Genomic DNA, 18603 nt, shown 5'->3' with positions numbered 1-18603 from the left:
GTACCATTTTGTGAATTTGCTTAGATGTATTGTGGATGTACATATATAAGATGTTCAACCAAAAGCATTTGCTTCTCTGCTTTGGAATCCTATTTTGTAGAACAGTGTAGTGCCAAAGTCAGTCAGAGTTTAATTAACATACCTAGTATATTTTGGGCCTCAGTGTTGTTTGGTCAAAATATCCTAGGTAAATTTTTTACAATCTGAATTGAGAACTAATACAGGATAGGTAAGATGGTATTTGAACCACCCACCCCCTCCCCAACAACCACCACCACCACCACCACCACCACTTTCTAGGAGGAATGCCAATGTAGGAAATATCGCCATTTGTATATACCATAAGTCCTACAGAGTTATTCTATCATAGTACTTATAGCTAGTATGACATGGTATTATGGAAAAACAAGTCCAATTTACGTCATGTCATATTAGCTGACACCCAGGTGACACTGACCTTTACGACAGTGGCTTCATGAGTAAATATTGTGGAAACAAGGTTTGACTATATACTGGTATACTTCTGTAATTTCACATGATATACATAAAAATAAAATTATGGGAACAGTTTTGAGTATATACTAGCATAGCTCTGTAATTACATATGACATATATAAAGTAAAAATGACAATATCAGTTAGTGAAACTCTCAAGAGTATTTCAAGTCTATCAGCTAGCCTTCGGATGTTTTTCCGATAAAATACGACACACAGCCGAACAACGCTATCGAGGATGGAACATCCGAGGTCTAGCGAATGTCATCAGGATATAAATAACTGCCAATCAGAGAACCGTATTAGCGACAAGCACAAACAGAGGACAATAGCTAAATTTTCATGCATATTCATCTTAAGGAGGGGCTTGTAAAAATAACCACCAATGCGTTAACTAAAATGTGTGAATGACAACGTCTACACACTCATCAAACACAATTACCATAAACTGATAAGACATAGTAATGACATAAATGTGTTTGTCAACACCTGCATGCAGAGATTGAATATATTAAAGTATATATATGCATATATGGCCCAACCCACCGCTTATCGTAATCTCAATGGAATGTCCGGTCTGAAAATGACATTCGCTAGACTGTTCGGGCAAGCCCTCACATGCGAACTTCGTTCGCTTATAGTTATAGCATGGAAAGAAAGCCTGAACGTCTAGCAGCAAGACTAGAGTATTTCCTACTCTGTGTTCCTCTTGAATTGAGCTATAAAAGGATTATGATGTTTTCCAGCTTCTCGCTATAGTTTACACTGAATGCATAATAGCCTTGTCAGAGATCAGTATTGATGGACATAGGACTAGAAGAGTGAATTAATAAAGATTTAACTTAAAAGAAAACAAGAAAAACTAAAAAGCTGTTTATGCATGATATAGAATTAGACAGTTTCCATTCATAGACCAATAGAAAAAGCGTGTTTTCTGTTTAAAAAATTGATGTCATAAGTACCTTGGTAACTGCGAGAGTCACTCTTCCAGAATCTATTAAATAAATCTAATGGGAAGTTGTCATAAAAGGGTTTTGCTAGATTTTAGCTGCATATTACCCAGAACTGATATTGTGCTAGAGCTGTGCTGGCTTATGTAGTGCTATTTGAAATATATTAGTGACAGGGAGAGTGGACTTATAAAGATCCTGCCTGGCAATCAAGTAGAACATTTAATACTTGCAGTCTTGATGTAATTGCCTCATGGTTAGATAATAGAACAGATCACATGGAAAGATTACACTGAATGTTCCCAAAGGACCAACTAGTTTGTAGATCTGTGGTTAGAGATCTCTATTCATACATGACTGGAACATAAAAGTATCTAATCAGCTGATATCATCAGGTTATCACCATTTACACACACACACAATTATCAAAGCTTTGAAAGTATCTATTATCTCCTGTATCTCTACTGGTAGATGTATGTGTTTGTCAAAGTGACTGATCATATAAAGTTAGTATACAAACAGTTCAAGGTTTGGGGCTTCCCTGATGATTTATTTTGGCCTCATATTTACCTGTAGTCTAGTTACTATTTGTGTAGTCGTTTCCATTCTCTCCCTCCCTATCTCTCTCCCTCCCTCCCCCTTCCCCCCCCCCTCTCTCTCTCTCTCTCTCTCTCTCTCTCTCTCTCTCTCTCTCTCTCTCTCTCTCTCTCTCTCTCTCTCTCTCTCTCTCTCTCTCTCTCTCTCTCTCTCTCTCTCTCTCTCTCTCTCTCTCTCAACTCACACAACTCTCACTCACTCACACACACACACACACACACACACACAGTTTCTGTTTGTTCTTAAGGTCGGTATTCGTACTTATCACCCTGACCATGCCTGTCAGTTTGTTTGTAAGGTCACTATCAGTACTTATCACTCTGACCATGCCTATCAATTTGTTCTCAAAGGCCCAGTCTGTATTAGGATCAACATTTAGGAGTAAAAAACAATTGTCTGGCACAGTTGTAGAAAAAGTTGGACTTGAACAAAAGAATAATCCTATGTAATCCATATGGCACAGTGATAAGATAACACTAATGCAAAAACCTAGGTCGGAAGTCTGAATGGGCCTCTTTGCATACATGTATCAATATATGTACAACCAACTGAACCCTTAGACATATCCACTACAACAAAACAAAATACCTGTATGAAGTGTGATTCCTTTTCTGTGAACTTTCCAGAGCAAAAGGTAGCGTATAAAATAGTACCGGTACTCATGATTGAATTGTATTAATCAGATTGTACTGTTTAGTTTTCAACAGACTGTACTACCCAATCACCTTGTTGATGTGTGTAGTCTTGGGATGGTCAGCAATCCTGTTTAGGTTATTTCTGACCACTAGGTGGCAGTATAATCAGCCATTTTGATAACTCTGAGTGCGCTATCTATATTGATTGTAAGATCATACCATCTGATAATGGCTCAGCTGCAAATAGTGAATAGTCAGGATTATAAACCCTGACAAATTGAAAGTTACAAAATTGAACAGCTTGAGTGTCTTGTCTTTAAAAACTCAGTTGATTTACTAAACTGATGACCATCTGTACTTGGAGACTAGCTACCGGTAATAATGATTTCTTTCTTCCTTTCATGACTCAACCAACCCTATAATTTGTGAATCTATCAGAGTTGATTTTTTTTTCAAAAAAGCCACAATATATCTGGTGACAATGATTACAGAAATTCTGAACTTTTAATAAGTGAAATGGTATCCATCTGACTTGAATTATCATTTCTAAGCATCAAAATGATACCTTGTGCATTGACTATGTTTTAATGCAAACATAAATGTTAAATGAAACAACATCAAATATATTGGTTGCATTCACAGTCATCAGTATGGAGCTGGCATCAATCAGAACTTAGGGAGAAGTGACATACGAGCCTTGGTATGGTAGTGAACTTCATTTCAATGTTTTTTTGACTGCTTGCATTATCGTACACTCACAATAACAATGGAAACAGTGGACAAAACGTTTAACAGGAGTTGGTAGGCAAGGCCTGTACATCACTTCTGATTAAGTTCTGATGAATGCCAGCTCCATACTTATAGTGAAAGTGAATGAAACCAACATATTTTATCTGATTTAATTAACATCCAAGATTTTATGAATTTACAGGGTATCTTTTCAATTTAAAAGCATAACTCTGAATTAAAAGCAGTATACCAGTACATACTTATTTTATTTTTCACCTGTCCATTATATTTAACCTTTTCACCACCAATTGCCCCCTGGGAATGTTTGTTCTCCACCACCCCCCTCACTGACCACCAGGTGAGAGTGAGTGTTATGTAATCAAATTGATATAAAAATACTTAGAGTTGCTCATTTTTAAAAAATGAGGTATCATTTCATTGGAAAATAAATTCTCTACATCACACTTGCAAATATATGCATTCAAATTCCACAAACACAACCGAAATATGAATTAAAGTAATAAAATATGAATAAAACTAACACAAGTCGTTTATTTATTGACATATCACAAATAAATAAAATATTTATATTACAAATAAAATTCAAAATACCAACATTTATGTTCCTACAAAACTTCTCTTTACTGATTAGATTGTCAAAATTGGCGAAAATTTGGCAGAAAATGACATTTTGAGTCGTAAAAATTTGAACGAAATTAATTAACGGCTCACTAATCCGATTATGACGCAACAGACGGTGCCGCACCGGCAATGAAAGTGTCTTAAAATATCTAAAGTTGTCACCTTGATACCTTCTGAAAAGTTGGTTTTTGTAAATATAATTCATTATTTAGCAGAACAACAAAAAATTATTATTCAATTTATGCCAGAAATCGGCAAAAAATGACCTTAAGTCAGTAGCATCGGCGCCAAAATCGGATGGGCAAAATGGCTTTATTTGCCGACGCACATACCGACCAACGGAAATATGCAGCCTGTGATTTGAACCCACGGCCACGCCGCGGTAATGTTTTCGTCACATTGAGTACATTGAGTTCACACAGCCATCTCCTTTCATTCATAAATGCCATCAAAGTCAAAATTAAACAGAATTTTTCATGAACAGAGCCGTTATTTACATCGCAAACGATGTTAGGGAAGGCAATTTTCCGTGTGGCCATGTTGAAATTTGAATTTTACCGTTAAAAAACGCATTCAAAAATGTGATCGGAAAATCTTCAGATTGTGTGTAATCTACCGCCCACATTGTACCACTGACCAGTATAAATTGAACTTGTATGAGTATTATTCATTATTGAACATTACCAGAAAGAAATATGACCAAAATAATTACTTTTGGAGCTAAATACTGGCCCCAAGGCCATAGTATGAGCGAATGCTACGGGTCAACAAGTTACGCAATTTGCCAACTTTCACTACGGCAACGGTGAATTCCCCGCCGGTAGATCACTCGGCCCTCGTGGTAGTTCTGAAGCCTATACCGTTCCCACAACCGACCTGATGTATTCAACAATGTTTTTGAGTAAAAATTCAGTGGAAATTTCTCAGGACAGTTGTCAAAATGACATCGTAGGAGATGCTACGTGAGCCGTTAATTACTTCCGCGTTGTTGAAATTCGATCTTTCTGGCGAAAAACGCACACAAAAATTACGATCGCTCGTCTTTCCAATCGTGCTAGAAAACCATCCACTAACATGTGTTCAAAATGGCAGACTATATAAACAAGGCTAATACGCATGTGTGGAACTAGTTATGGCAGCAAGTTTTGCAGCAATAGCTGCCGTTAAACGGTTTGAACGTCGTAGTAGTTGAATGACCTTTGGCGTTCCCGCTGTAGCGGAATCGGTGGGCGCCCTAGAGCGTTCCCGCTGTAGCGGGAATCGGTGGTGAAAGGGTTAAGGTGTTGACATGAGCAACAAATTAGCAAGTCAAGCTAACTGTTTGTGTATTTGATGACAGGTACTCTAGGACAGGGAGAAGCATTAACACAGGCTGCATTACAGAATGACCAAGGTGATGATAGTATGACTGATGCAGGTCTTCAAGAAACGACGACTGAAAGCAATCAGACTGAATTAAACTTGACTCAAGTACAGATAGACGGTACTCATGCTACAATTCAGACTTCACAGAATGATCACACTGTGGCTTTCACCCAGTCTGCCCTACAAAGTGCCGCGACAGATCAACCATTAGTGGTACAAGCAACCGTACAACCACAAGTCACAGATGGACATCAAGTTGTCCAGGGCTTGGCCACTGCTATACTGCCATCATCCCAGGCTGAACAGACACAGACTGTTACAAACCCCTCAGCACTGACAGTTCAAGCTGAACCAACATTGCTTCAAACCAGTATAGGTAATATTCAGCAGCAAGTGCCAACAAATATCGTAGTCCACACCGGTGTCAGTGGTACGCAAGTCATTATCAATCAGGATACAATTGTCAGTTCAGCTGCTTCCATGACAAATGTGAATACTGATACCGGTGAACAGACACCGTTTGAAGTACCAGTGATGCAAGGTATGGAGTCTGATGCAGCTATGACTGCAGCAAGTGCTGATGCAAGCAGTGAGACTGCTGTTGCTGCGGCATCATTGACAGGTGAAGCAGGTCCTGATGGTGTTGGTGATGGACAGCAACAGAGATGTACTGAACCTGGATGTGGGCAGGTATGTAATGTGCTTTTCAAAACTATGTCATCTCTCCTCATTTAATAAAAACTATTTTGTTCAGGATGTATATGCCTTTATTTCCTACACTTGACACAATAAACCTATCAAATAGTTTTATTAAGGACGTGTATGTAATTATTCTATATACTGGAACACAAGACATCTAATTTGATGATGATGATGATGATGATGATGATGATGATGATGATGATGATGATGATGATGATGATGATGATGATGATGATGATAAGGAGAAGGATTGTGTTGTTGTTGTTGTTGTTGTTGTTGTTGTTGTTGTTGTTGTTGTTGTGTCTGTAGACCAAAAACGTGTTTATACATACATACATATGTGATTTATTTGTGTCATTGACAGGCCTTCTCACAACCAGGACAGCTAAGAAGACATTACAGAGAGCAACATTTGGAAGAAAGGCCATTCATTTGTCCTACATGTAACAAGGGATTCAAGAGAGCAGGTCATCTCAAAGAACACATGCAAACTCATGAACCAGGCTCTGCAGCTAATAGAAACAGACCTACTCCCCATGCATGTGAAACCTGTGGTAAATCCTTTGCTAAGCCTAGTCAGTTAGAAAGACACGTTAGAATTCATACAGGTAGGTTATACAAGTCATATTAATTAAAAGATTTACAAGGATAATAATGTGAATAGTTGGTTGTTTGTCTTCAAAAAATAGGCATTTATTTCAATGCATATCTGTGTATGTGTTATCTGGGGCAATATGTATAGATGCAACAATTTCCCTTTGAGGTGATTGCATTGCAACTTAGCCCAGCCTAGCGAGACTAGGGAACTTGCAAATTCGCCATGTTGAATGTTGCATCATGGGAAACCATCATATCAGTGCAATGGTGAAATGTCCAAACAACTCAATTTAGAGATGTAATCAATATCTGTTGGAAGTCTCATTTGTCCAATATGTTCATTACTGTGTAACTTAATACTTGTAGGTGAACGACCTTTCCAGTGTGATGAATGTGACAAAGCGTTTAATCAGAAGAATGCCCTACAAGTCCATAAAAAGAAACATACTGGAGAAAAGCCCTATAAGTGTGATTTCTGTGAGATGGCTTTCTCACAAAAAGGTAATCTTTTAAATCTTTCTGTATTTCTCACATTTCAATGAAGTGATAATTCACGATCACACTTTTGAGTTCAATTTGTAATATATCTATCTCCTTTCACAGATAATCATTTTCATGACAATTTGATGTCGTGCTATTCTGCTACAGTATTTATAGCTTGGACTCCATGCTGTATTCTTTCCCTGTATATATATGTATATAAATAACACAGTATCAAGCAAGATACAGGCGCCGTTAACACAGTGTTTCACATTGTTGTGTCAGACAACGTAACAGCGAGAATCACTGTAACGGCTCCTGTGTATCTTGCTTGATACTGTTAGTTGCACTGCACTACATACATATGTATTGAGCACTGTTTACTTCAGCATAGACATATTACATATACTGAGTTTATATAGTTATACACACATACACACACACACACACACACACATTTATACACACACACACACACACACACATGTAGTCTAAAATCTATACTGTCTAGTACTTCAGCATATATATGTATAGTATGTCTTCCTGTTCAACACTCTATGTACATGTAGTCTGAAGTCCATATCATGCTGTTCATTTCTACAGCACATATTAAATCCTGTATGTATGTCATGCTGTTTGTTTTACTCTACAATATATGTATAATCTGGAATTCAAGATGTGTGTCACTGTAGTAAAGGGAGAAATCAAATCACTTCAAAAGTACCCAGTACTATGTATGGTTCCAGGCTATACAAGTTCATAACTTCCAGAAAAAGACCAGTCATGGTATGAAACTAGTGAAAGATTCAATCCATTTTTGAACTGAATTACTACTGATACAAGTAACACTCTAGCTGAATAGTTCTGTAATTTCAACTGATTATGTTGTTGTTATCCAGGAAATCTTAAAACCCATGTCAAGAGAAATCACTACCTGGAAGCATCATGGCAAGATGGGGATACAGTTGAAGGTAATGAAGATGGTACCACAACAGAGGAAGGAGTCATCACTACTACCACTGAACACAGCGAACATACTCAGTCACAAGATGAAGGAATTGACCTTGAGGGCGTTGTCACAGACTTCTTTCCAAGATAATAACATTACAAATATTTCTTGCTTCAGTATGAACAATTTTCTGCCAAAATTTACAAAAATAGATTTTTTTGTAACTTTCAATGAATTTTGAGTCGTTTTGACAAAAATCAGTCATTATTCATGTACAGATATCAAAATACAAGTGAATAGATTTTGTAGATTTTTTTTCAGGAAAAATCAAATTTGTAAGAGTTGTTATGATGGTGGATCATTTGGACCAAGATTGCATGAGTTGATTTAGTAAATACCTGCTAACTTGGTAGACTGAATAGAGCTGATGTAAGGCAGCTGGATAGTTTTCCTCTTTGCATTGGTGCTACAACTTTGATGATATGTATACAATAGGAACTTTTGTAACTTTGAATAGTGTAGTTCCAAGTGTCCTGTCCAGTATTGAAATGTTAGTGCATTTACCTTCAGGAAAGCTGATCGTCATAAAATGAAAGGTTTTATAGAATGGTCACTAGGGGGCGCTGTTCAACAGCAGTTTTTAGATTGTACCAGAATTGAAGCTTACAATATTAGATTACAATCACCAACTTTCAAAATCTGCATTATCTATTATTTCAGTGCTAAAATTAATGTCATTCTCCATTCTCAGCAAGTCAAAATAATGCTGCATGTCTTGTGTTCAGTTATGTATTTCATATAAACAGATGGAATGGTAATGTGTATATTTTGTTGATTGCTTTATGTGCTGCCATGTGTGTACTTGATATCCTTGACTAAAGATTCAGCCTTCAATTTTTCAAAACTTTGACCACCTTTGTATAATGCATCTTCAGACATGGCTACAAAGTGGTTTGACAGTGAGATATGTTGTGTCATTCAGCCCTAACCAGACTTTTCGTGCAGGAATAGCTGATAGGATAACACATCTTATTTTGCCTTGCCGACTACAAAGTGTCTTACTGCAATATGGTCCTTGTATAATTTCATATCAGATGTGTCTGTGACTCACTATACCTAGCCTCCCAAATGATAACAATACATCAAACCAAATATTCAGATATCATAAAATCAGTCTGTATGAAAATAAAGTTGATGAAGTGGTAAAGAAATATTGAATACTGTCAAGATATCCATACAAAATTCCAGATGCACACAGAAACTGATGCTGTAGACACTGTTTTTGATGATGTAACATGGCCTTTCCATACATTCAGTATTTTTAGGTCAGCTACTGCATAATGGTGTGTTTGGTATAATTTTTCAAAATGTCTACTACAGAACCAGGAACACTTCATTCTTGTGAAATATTGATAAGTTTTATAGCGTGTTGGCAAAACTAATCTTGTGGCTGTAAATACAGTCTTACCTTGTGTGTGAAGTATTTATTGGCTAAACAACCATTTAAGAAACAAATACCATTTTAACAACAATGTTACTTTTAATTCCATCTTTATAATGGCTAATGGTTAGCATACAGACTTTTAAACATGGCATTCATTATATTAACTAATTTCACTTCACTTTGTAAATATTGTATGGATGACAAATCTTTCAATGAGGCCATTTTGTAGCCCTTGATAATTTCAATCTTCACACCAAAATACACTTGTACAGAATTTGGCAGGTTACTCAACATTGTAAAATTTGGATAATCAAATAGTTGAGTAGTGAATTATCATAAAAAAGAAGACATAACCCAGAATTGATGGGAATATCATTTTTCAAAGATTTGCTACTTGTTTTGTTCTTTGTTCATTTACTATATCATATGAGTGCTCGGGTAATAGAAATGGTATAACTCATTGTTGTTCCAAATTTGTGCAAGAGTACATTTTGCAGTTTGTTGAATGAGGATTAACCTTTGTTGAATTTTGACCCTCAGAAGTAGAAAACCCATGTGGAAACTTTTAAACTAAAACAAAAGTATTTATAATGTGGACACTTGGTGGCGCCATAGCAAGTCCGGCTATAGCCTAAAATGGGGATGTCATAGTTTGGTTTAAATCTGTTAGGCAGTGCATTTTTGTAATGCAAATGTCTTTTGAGCAAAATGTCATCCTTTAAGTGGGTGTGTTGATAATTTTTGTAAAAAGAGAAAAATGAAATTGTTTGTGTATTTTGTAAAGATGTAAGAAGAACTTAGTAGCAACAGAATTGTTGTTTTATGTTTATTTTGATTATTATTATTTTTATGATTTTATTTTAGTTGGCTTTTCTGTAAAGTTGTTTATTATTTACATATGATAGAGATACTGTTCAATATTGGTTTACGTGTTATCATGAATTCACGGTGTATAGACACAACAGATAAAACATCAAACCTTAAAACATGAGTGAGTTACAAAGTATTTGCCAAGAAAAAAATGGAAAAAATTCAAGAAAAATATTGCCAATAGCTTGATGTAAAGTTTTCTATAAGACAGATTGCTGGTTGTATGTTTGGAAATGTTGATGTTTCATATTTATTTATTGAGGTCTGGTTTTATTTAGCCTCTACATTAGAGTGGTTGTGTTTATGGAGTTTAGAAGCCTGATACAATATTGAAATTGCATCTTTTATCAATACTAAGCTGTTTTTTTTCTCACCATTTTTACACACGTCTGTGTTTTGGTAGGAACTGTAATGAACTAGTTATTTAAACTTGAACATCAACAATTGTACTGATTGTGCAAAACTGAAATATTTGAATTCTGTATTGTCTTTTCAATGGCAACAGTATAAAAGTAACAATTTCCAATCTAGGGGGAGAGAGAATGATTATTTGACCTTTTATTTATAATAATTCATAAATTCTGTTTATTGCACAGTGAATCGTATTTAGAACTGTGATGATGCTAGCCTGTTTACATCACTGGTGCTGTCACTGCTAGCACTCATTCTAGCATATTTAAGTCGCTGGTCCTGTGACTACGCTAACACTCGTTATAGCCTGTTTAAGTTGCTAGTCCTGTGACTGTGCTAATGCGTGTTCTACCTACCAGCTTGTTATAGAATCCTGTATCAACTGGACAATACAGCTTGTAAATATCCCTAGAAGCTGATTGGTTGCAATCAAAAGTGAATACCCTATGACACACTGTTTGATTATTCAAATGAAGTCATTATGTAAGTGAACACATGCAACGCAAGACATAAAGTGTTGTAGTTTTACGTAAATGTAGACATTTTGGTAACGGCTTTTGTGGGTGTGGCTAATGTCTAGTTTGAAGAGCTACTAAAACAAACTGGTAGTAGAATGGGTGCTAGCATGGTTCATTGCCATAACATGTAATAAAATGTTGGAAAAAATTGTTTAAGTTAAGAAAAATAAGTAAACTTCTACATGTAGCAGTAATAGAGATTCCTAACATTTTTCTTTCGTAAAAGGTGTAAAACATTACGAGTTCTGTTATCATTTTGTGTTTTTTGCCAATTAATGTTGAACAATGAGCTTATTTTGAAAATATATTGGGTTCGTTGAACTTATACAAAGTGTAATAAACAAATGGAGTCTGACAAATGTTGGAATAACCCAAATTGTGTAAACTGTGTATTTGTGCAAATGGCGCCCTCACGGACCTCTGATGTGTAGAACGCATGGTCAGTCGTCAACTCTTGTTTCATTTACGGTATTACTACCTCACTTACGCTCCCTCAAGAGCCCCGGTGAGAAAATATGCTCTGGTTTGCGTAAATGTCACTGTTCGGCTTATCAGGATAGCTAGTTCAACCCATCATCATTATTTGAAATTCATATCAGAAGGGTTATAGTCGACAAATAATACCCTGGCTGCCTTCACCTAGATAGGAACATATAATGTACGAGATCTTTGTCGATTCTTATCAGTAAACAACAAGAACATTTTTAAACGGATTTGAAGTCGTGCATCAGCTCTATTGTACTGTGGGTAGATTCACAAGTCAAACCAGACTTATGATTGCCATAGAATCGTAATATGATCTCTATTATTCTTCAAAATATACATTGTAAAGAAATTTAATGACCTTGCAAAGTGGTGATCAGTCTATGATTGTAATGGTTTCCTCAAGATAAAATGTATGTACGTAAATCACACCATAACCACGCCATGCGATGATCACATTGATAACCCTATCTCTGTTGATGACAATGACTGCAAGTCTATACACTCAGTGTGAATTATCAGGACAGAACACACAAGAACAGTGTATACGTTTCTTGGTGTAAATTTTGCTCTATATCTAAATAGATACTTCAGAGTATTCTATTTACTGAAGTATACTCAGCCCTCACTTACAATGGATGGAACTTTATGAAAGCCAGTAAGGAACATGTTGTAAAATATAGTATATCGTGTGCACAAGATATTATGTCGTGCTCACAACATAGTATGTCGTGCTCACAACATAGTAAGTCGTGCGCACAAGATATTATGTCGTGCTCACAACATAGTAAGTCGTGCGCACAAGATATTATGTCGTGCTCACAAGATTATTTTTTATTTTTTATTTTACAAAATGTCCCTTACTGGCTTTCATAGAACTTGGTATGATAATATGATTTAAAAATATCCGATAACGTCATTTATTATTATGTGTAGAAATGTACAGGAAATCTATACTATACAATCAACTGTTCTAAATAATGTATGCCAAAAGATATGACTCATTACATTGTCTAAGTTTGCAGGAGTTTTATGCAGGGGAGAGTCATAGTTTAGAGACAGGTAGGAGGGTCATTTTTTATCACTGGATTTGGGAGAGTGTCTTTTTTTATCACGATGGAATCGGGGGAGGGTCATATTTTATCACGGTGGAATCGGGAGAGGGTCATATTTTATCCAACAGCCCAGGCCTGGTTTCCCCCGGCGTAGGCCCTCCCCCTTGTAATTATTGAAGAATCCCTTAATTTGTGCACGTATTTTTCGCATGAGTAACAAAGTTATCAAATGTGGTTTCACCACACTATACCGCTTTGTTCGCTCGTGGTAACATAGCGGGAGACGACAGTGAAGGGACCTCAAAAGGAATATCTTGATCAGACAAGAGTAGATTTTAACTACATCGATGACCGTGACTGACCGAAAATTTGTACCATTTGTTGATTAGTGTTTGTCTTACATGTAATCTGTTACCATGCCAACCATACGTAGCTAATTACCCACACGAAGTATTGATCGTGAACATTGATGTGAAGACTGAAGTACGAACAACAATATGCTCATTTCAGCTATAATTATAAAAGCTTTTTAGTAGTAGTATTGTAAGATTTCTACAACTGTACAATAAATTGTAAAAACAATGATATGGTGATATTATTAGAATTAATTATGCATGACTACCGACGCAGTTTTGGAAACACTACTTTCAGATTTTTAGACCGCTAACATAACAGAGCACTAAGTAAGGCTACACTAAGCTTACAATAGTAGGTTTTCATACATAATCAACACTATGATAGAAATGCCACACACAGCCTAGAAATGACTATAGAAACTTTAACATACAAGCAGTCACAGTTATGAATCTTCATCTTAAAGAAGTATTTACTATACAAAACTGAGCAGTGACCGGGGTTCTTCTGCGAATGCTCCCAACCGTTGTAGATAAAATCGTTGTAGTGAAATCGCTGCCGTAAGTGTCACGTGACCACGGATATATAGCAAAACCTATAATCGATACCTTAATTAAGATGGCAATTAAAGCTTCACTAGTTTTAATTGAAGTAATTTTTTGTTCGATCACACAACCAACACTATATATTCACTAAAATTGTTAAAAATACCAATAAGTGGACATTGTACATACGAAGTCGATTAGTACATTAACAGGTTAAATCGTGATCGCGTTGGAGGCGCTGATCAATGTGATCTGTCAAGCTTCACAAATACGTTTACCTAAATTAAAGGTGATTCAATACTGTCAGTAATTCATTGTATCTAACAACACATTTTTTTTTAAAGGTAAAAGTTGTTGTCGCTATTGCAACTTTATTAGTAGGGCATGACAGTGCCAAGGAGCAATACCTTGTGAACCTATTTTCACACGAATTTGAGAATGTATAACGTATAACGTATTTAGTAAGGTGGAAACAGAGTAAGCTCTTATTACTACCCGTATCGTACTTTGTCGACAGGTGTATTTTATACACGATCCGTTACCTCTAAGGGTGGCTTTAGTAATTACAGGGGGTGGGGGCATTTTTTACAAATCAGTCCTCGGGGGAGCGCCATATTTCAGAAAATGTAAGTTAGGGGAGGGTAACATTTTACATTGACTCATTTTTTGTCTAATTTTGTGTATGTATGTATGTATGTGTGTGTGTGTATGTGTGTGTGTGTGTGTGTGTGTTTGTGTGTGTGTGTGTGTGTGTGTCTGTGTCTGTGTCTGTGTCTGTGCCTGTGTCTGTGTCTGTGTCTGTGTCTGTGTCTATGTTGTGGCACAATCCCACTGCTTCCATCAGTTCCAAATCCTACTGCTACCACACCCCCATTGGAAAGTAATACAAATAACATACCGCCGTGAAATGCAGTGTATTAACTGTTATTTGTAGTGTGATGAGTGGAGCGGATCTCGCAGGCACAGCATGAAAAGGGCATTTACGTTCCTGTAAGTCCGGATTATTTCAATGTAAATCCTTCAAAATGCATTTATTGCACAAATAAGTCAAAACTTACATGGGCTCGACCATTTCTTTTATTTTCTGCGCCTGTAGTAGTAAAGGGGGAACAGCGTGGTATGGGGATGATGAGGTATACGTGGCATGGAGATGTTCACCTTGGTCCTGGGGTATAACTGTATAATTTCCTAATATCTTTCTTCACTCAACCATAAAATACTCGTCTAGCGACTCGTAGTAACAAGGCCTCATAGGTCACTCGTATTTTCCTTGGCTGAACGAAAAAAAATATTCGGGAATAATATCTAAATACGTCCTACGAGGAATAAATCAACACCATACAGTAGTTCATACACAGACACAATACTGTAGTTCCTAGAATAATTAATATTAACAACCACGTCAAACAAGTACACAAACGAGAAAGAGAGATGAAACCAATATTGCATCAAAATAGTAGAATATATTCTAATAACTCACTAATATTTTCAATACAGATGTCAATATACAGTTACAAATAGCTATGTACATTGGCTTCTTGGTACTGTATGTCTTGAAAACTTGACTTTGACCTCGATTGTAATTTGGTCAATATAAATATATATATTTGTATCCCAAACTATCTATCGAACTTGAATTTGGTCTTTCAATCATTACGTCTTCGTGGTCAGGAAATCAGAAAAAGCTGGCAAATCAACGAAATGTGTAAAATATCAAACATCTGTGTGACAACAAAGTTTACTTTAGGTAGAGACCGACGTTTTGAGCTTTGGTTGCGTAGATATCGGAACAAGGTCGACAAAAACAGTCCATAGCTGCAGGAACGGTGACAGATTTGGTCTTCCCAAGTAATGGACATTGTAAGGTAATGCTAGCAAGGCGTCTTCGTAGAGGGGCACAACATGTACAGTCATCACGATAAACCAACGTTTGATCGTATCCACTCCAGAAAGGTTCGCTGCGAGACGGACACGTTCCTCTACATGCGGTAGTTGGAATACGTTTTGGCAAACAACCTGGTTTGCTGACTATCATGGAAACAAAAATTCTGCGACACTCCGCTGAGGATGATTCTGGATAGGTTGTCATGACAACAACAATTGCTAGGAGGGAGATGCAGGAGCTATTCACCATTTCAACGGGATGACGATGTTGAACAATTTTATTTCAGCCTGAAAAGAAAAATAAAGACGTCACTTAATAAAATATCGCTCATATAATTAATTCTTACAGTGATGGCGAAATATCATTACTTCCAACTCTCGAATATATAAGTAGTATGCTGGGGCGGGGGTTTAGATAAAGAAAATGCTGATGCATGGTGCTATTGCTAATGTTGAAATGTGACGTCACTTGTGCAGAATTGCTTTGCCACAGAAAACATTTTCTGTATTTGCGTAAAACCAAATGTCTCTTTACAGAAATATGAGCTTTGTCTTTGCGAGAATGCATTCCTGTTTTAGTTACGGGTCTGGTCTGGAAATTTTTATAGCTAAACCGACAGAGCGTAAAATAATTGGCAATAAATTGTAACATTTCCCAAAATAAGCTAAGATTAAAAACAATCTTTCACTTTGCTATTAAAACGGAACTTATTTGTAACTCGGTGAATGAGTAGTAATAAACAGTAATGTGAATAGCAACCATGGACACGGCCATAGCAACAACAGTACAATTGTACCGTGTGCAAAAATAAAATTAATGCCGGTAGCAATCAAATAACCCAGGCTATGTAATATCACCTTATCAAACCTTGCACATTATGCAGCACAACATGTTTTAAAGATGTACCTTTTGCGATGATAATAATAATAATAATAATAATAATAATAATAATTACTAAATACGACAATCTATGCCTAATATAACTCATGTATATACTGCATATAAGTATGTCCTCCCAGCCAAGCCTAGAAAAGCAAAACAAAGCAAAGCAAAGGCCAAATGTAAGTAATCCGTCGGGATTAATTGATATATTGATTGATCGATGGTACATTTTACACCCTTATCAGTTGAAAAAGCTACTTTTCAGATACGATTTACGAAGCAAAAATTAAATAAAAGACAAAATATAATTTATGAATCACTTGCTACGAGTGACACTCGGGTTTAAAACAACTGTACCATAAATAATGTATGAAAAGTATTAAAAATCATAAAAGATAAAATAAAAACCGTTTTTAAAAAAAGATAAAACAGTTGAACAGTGTTCAAAAAACCTCAACTAGAATTATTGTTTCAAGTACAAGTGTTACAGTCATGAAAGTTCAAATTTCAAGAACATATGCTTTTTGAAATTGGTAAAGCTGTACAGATTAAAAGTGACACAACATCAAAAGTACTAAACGTATACTTCTCTTTAGAAAGGTAGCCTTAACACTTCCAAAACTTTTCGGCCAATTAGTTTTATAACTCTTGAGCCGCAGTCACGAATGTTCGTTTTTCGTTTGAAAACACGTGTCTGCTCACCTGGTTCGAACCTGGACATCACTACAAGTTTGTCCTTGGATCGAAGTTTGTGTCTGGGTTCGTACCAAGTGAGTAGATTAGCGACATGTATGGCTGAGCTAGGTAATGCAGTGCCCCTCAAGATAATCAGGAGAAGCTTGAATTTTATATTAACGTTGTTGGGAAGCTAGTGATAATTGAGAAGTTAACTACAGTTTATTTGAACGACTGCTTGAAGTAAAAACACTATACAGAGTTTCCTTAAGGCTTACATGCATCCCATTTACCCATATCCCTAATGTTTCCATCAGTGGTTGGGATATCAACTCTCGTGATTTGCATGATCTCGTTCGTGTGATTCTCATAGATCGACCCAAGCTGTACTACTACTATTACGAATGGTAGTACGTCATTTCAACTATCTTCCACAGAACTATATTACTTTGGAACTTTAAAAATTGTGCTTCTATTTCAGACTTCAAATAAATGACGAAATGTGAAAACAAGATGATTGTGTGTATTAATATTTCTAATGCTTCGCCTGTAAAACCATATAGATTTCATTCTTCACATGGCAAATGGCAGGGAATGGAGGGGAGGGGGCTATTTGGTCACAGTTCGAACAAAATGGGATCGCGTGGATTAAAGAAGCGGTATTGTTAGAGTATACCATTTACATTACCTGTACATTGCTATCGCAAGACGAAATGCGCTGAATTGTCAGTCACAAACAACAAAAATGTTACTATCTGTGCTTTTACACATATTACGTAAAGTAACATGATTGCCTGGCAGTAAGAAGTGTCACATTTTTAACAATGAAACACATGGCGTACTCTGTATCTGCTCTCGTCGAAATAAAAACTGAATACACGTATTCTACATTATTCTACAAGCCAACAAATGGTCTTCATATACTGTGACGTCAAACGAAGCAAACAAAAAGTCAATGGAACTTGAATAATTTGATTTTGAATATGCAATGTACTTATTGTTATGAAATATTCTGATAGCAATGGTGTATTTTCGGATGAAGGTCGTGTTATCATAGCACTATCGTACTTTTGAAAGATATGACAGTTTGGCAGCGGCAGCGTTTCACGACTGTAGTTTTTTTATCGTTTGTATTGTTTCTGCTATAATATATCGTTATCATCTTTGAAAGGAAATACGTTTATCAGAAAATGGAGATTCCATTAGACACTGAGTAAATACCAAAGATAGTTTGTTGACCTTGTAGAGTTTGACAGTGGTATGTGTGGCGTCAAACCTACTAATTTCCTTGCTACTGCCACGTGTTTCTACCTCCATGCTACTGCAAAGTACAGCAGATTT

General features: G+C 36.3%; 1 protein-coding gene across 2 annotated transcripts in view; it reads left to right on the top strand.

Moving 5' to 3' along the window:
• Nucleotides 1-11727, top strand: part of LOC144437135 (zinc finger protein 236-like) — a 76155-nt gene extending 64428 nt beyond the window's left edge. Inside the window, exons 7-10 of one of the 2 annotated variants that reach the window (XM_078125993.1) lie at nucleotides 5387-6102; nucleotides 6479-6722; nucleotides 7078-7212; nucleotides 8091-11727. In XM_078125993.1, coding sequence (XP_077982119.1) covers nucleotides 5387-6102; nucleotides 6479-6722; nucleotides 7078-7212; nucleotides 8091-8290 — 1295 coding nt within the window. In that variant the 3' untranslated portion in view covers nucleotides 8291-11727. Of the gene's footprint in view, nucleotides 1-5386; nucleotides 6112-6478; nucleotides 6723-7077; nucleotides 7213-8090 lie in introns of both variants that reach the window. The other variant, XM_078125994.1, reaches the window with a different exon arrangement.
• The last annotated feature ends 6876 nt before the right edge of the window (nucleotides 11728-18603 follow it).

Source organism: Glandiceps talaboti, chromosome 7, assembly GCF_964340395.1.
Source record: "Glandiceps talaboti chromosome 7, keGlaTala1.1, whole genome shotgun sequence".
Taxonomy (NCBI): domain Eukaryota; kingdom Metazoa; phylum Hemichordata; class Enteropneusta; family Spengelidae; genus Glandiceps; species Glandiceps talaboti.
This window is presented reverse-complemented; position numbering and strand designations above follow the sequence as displayed.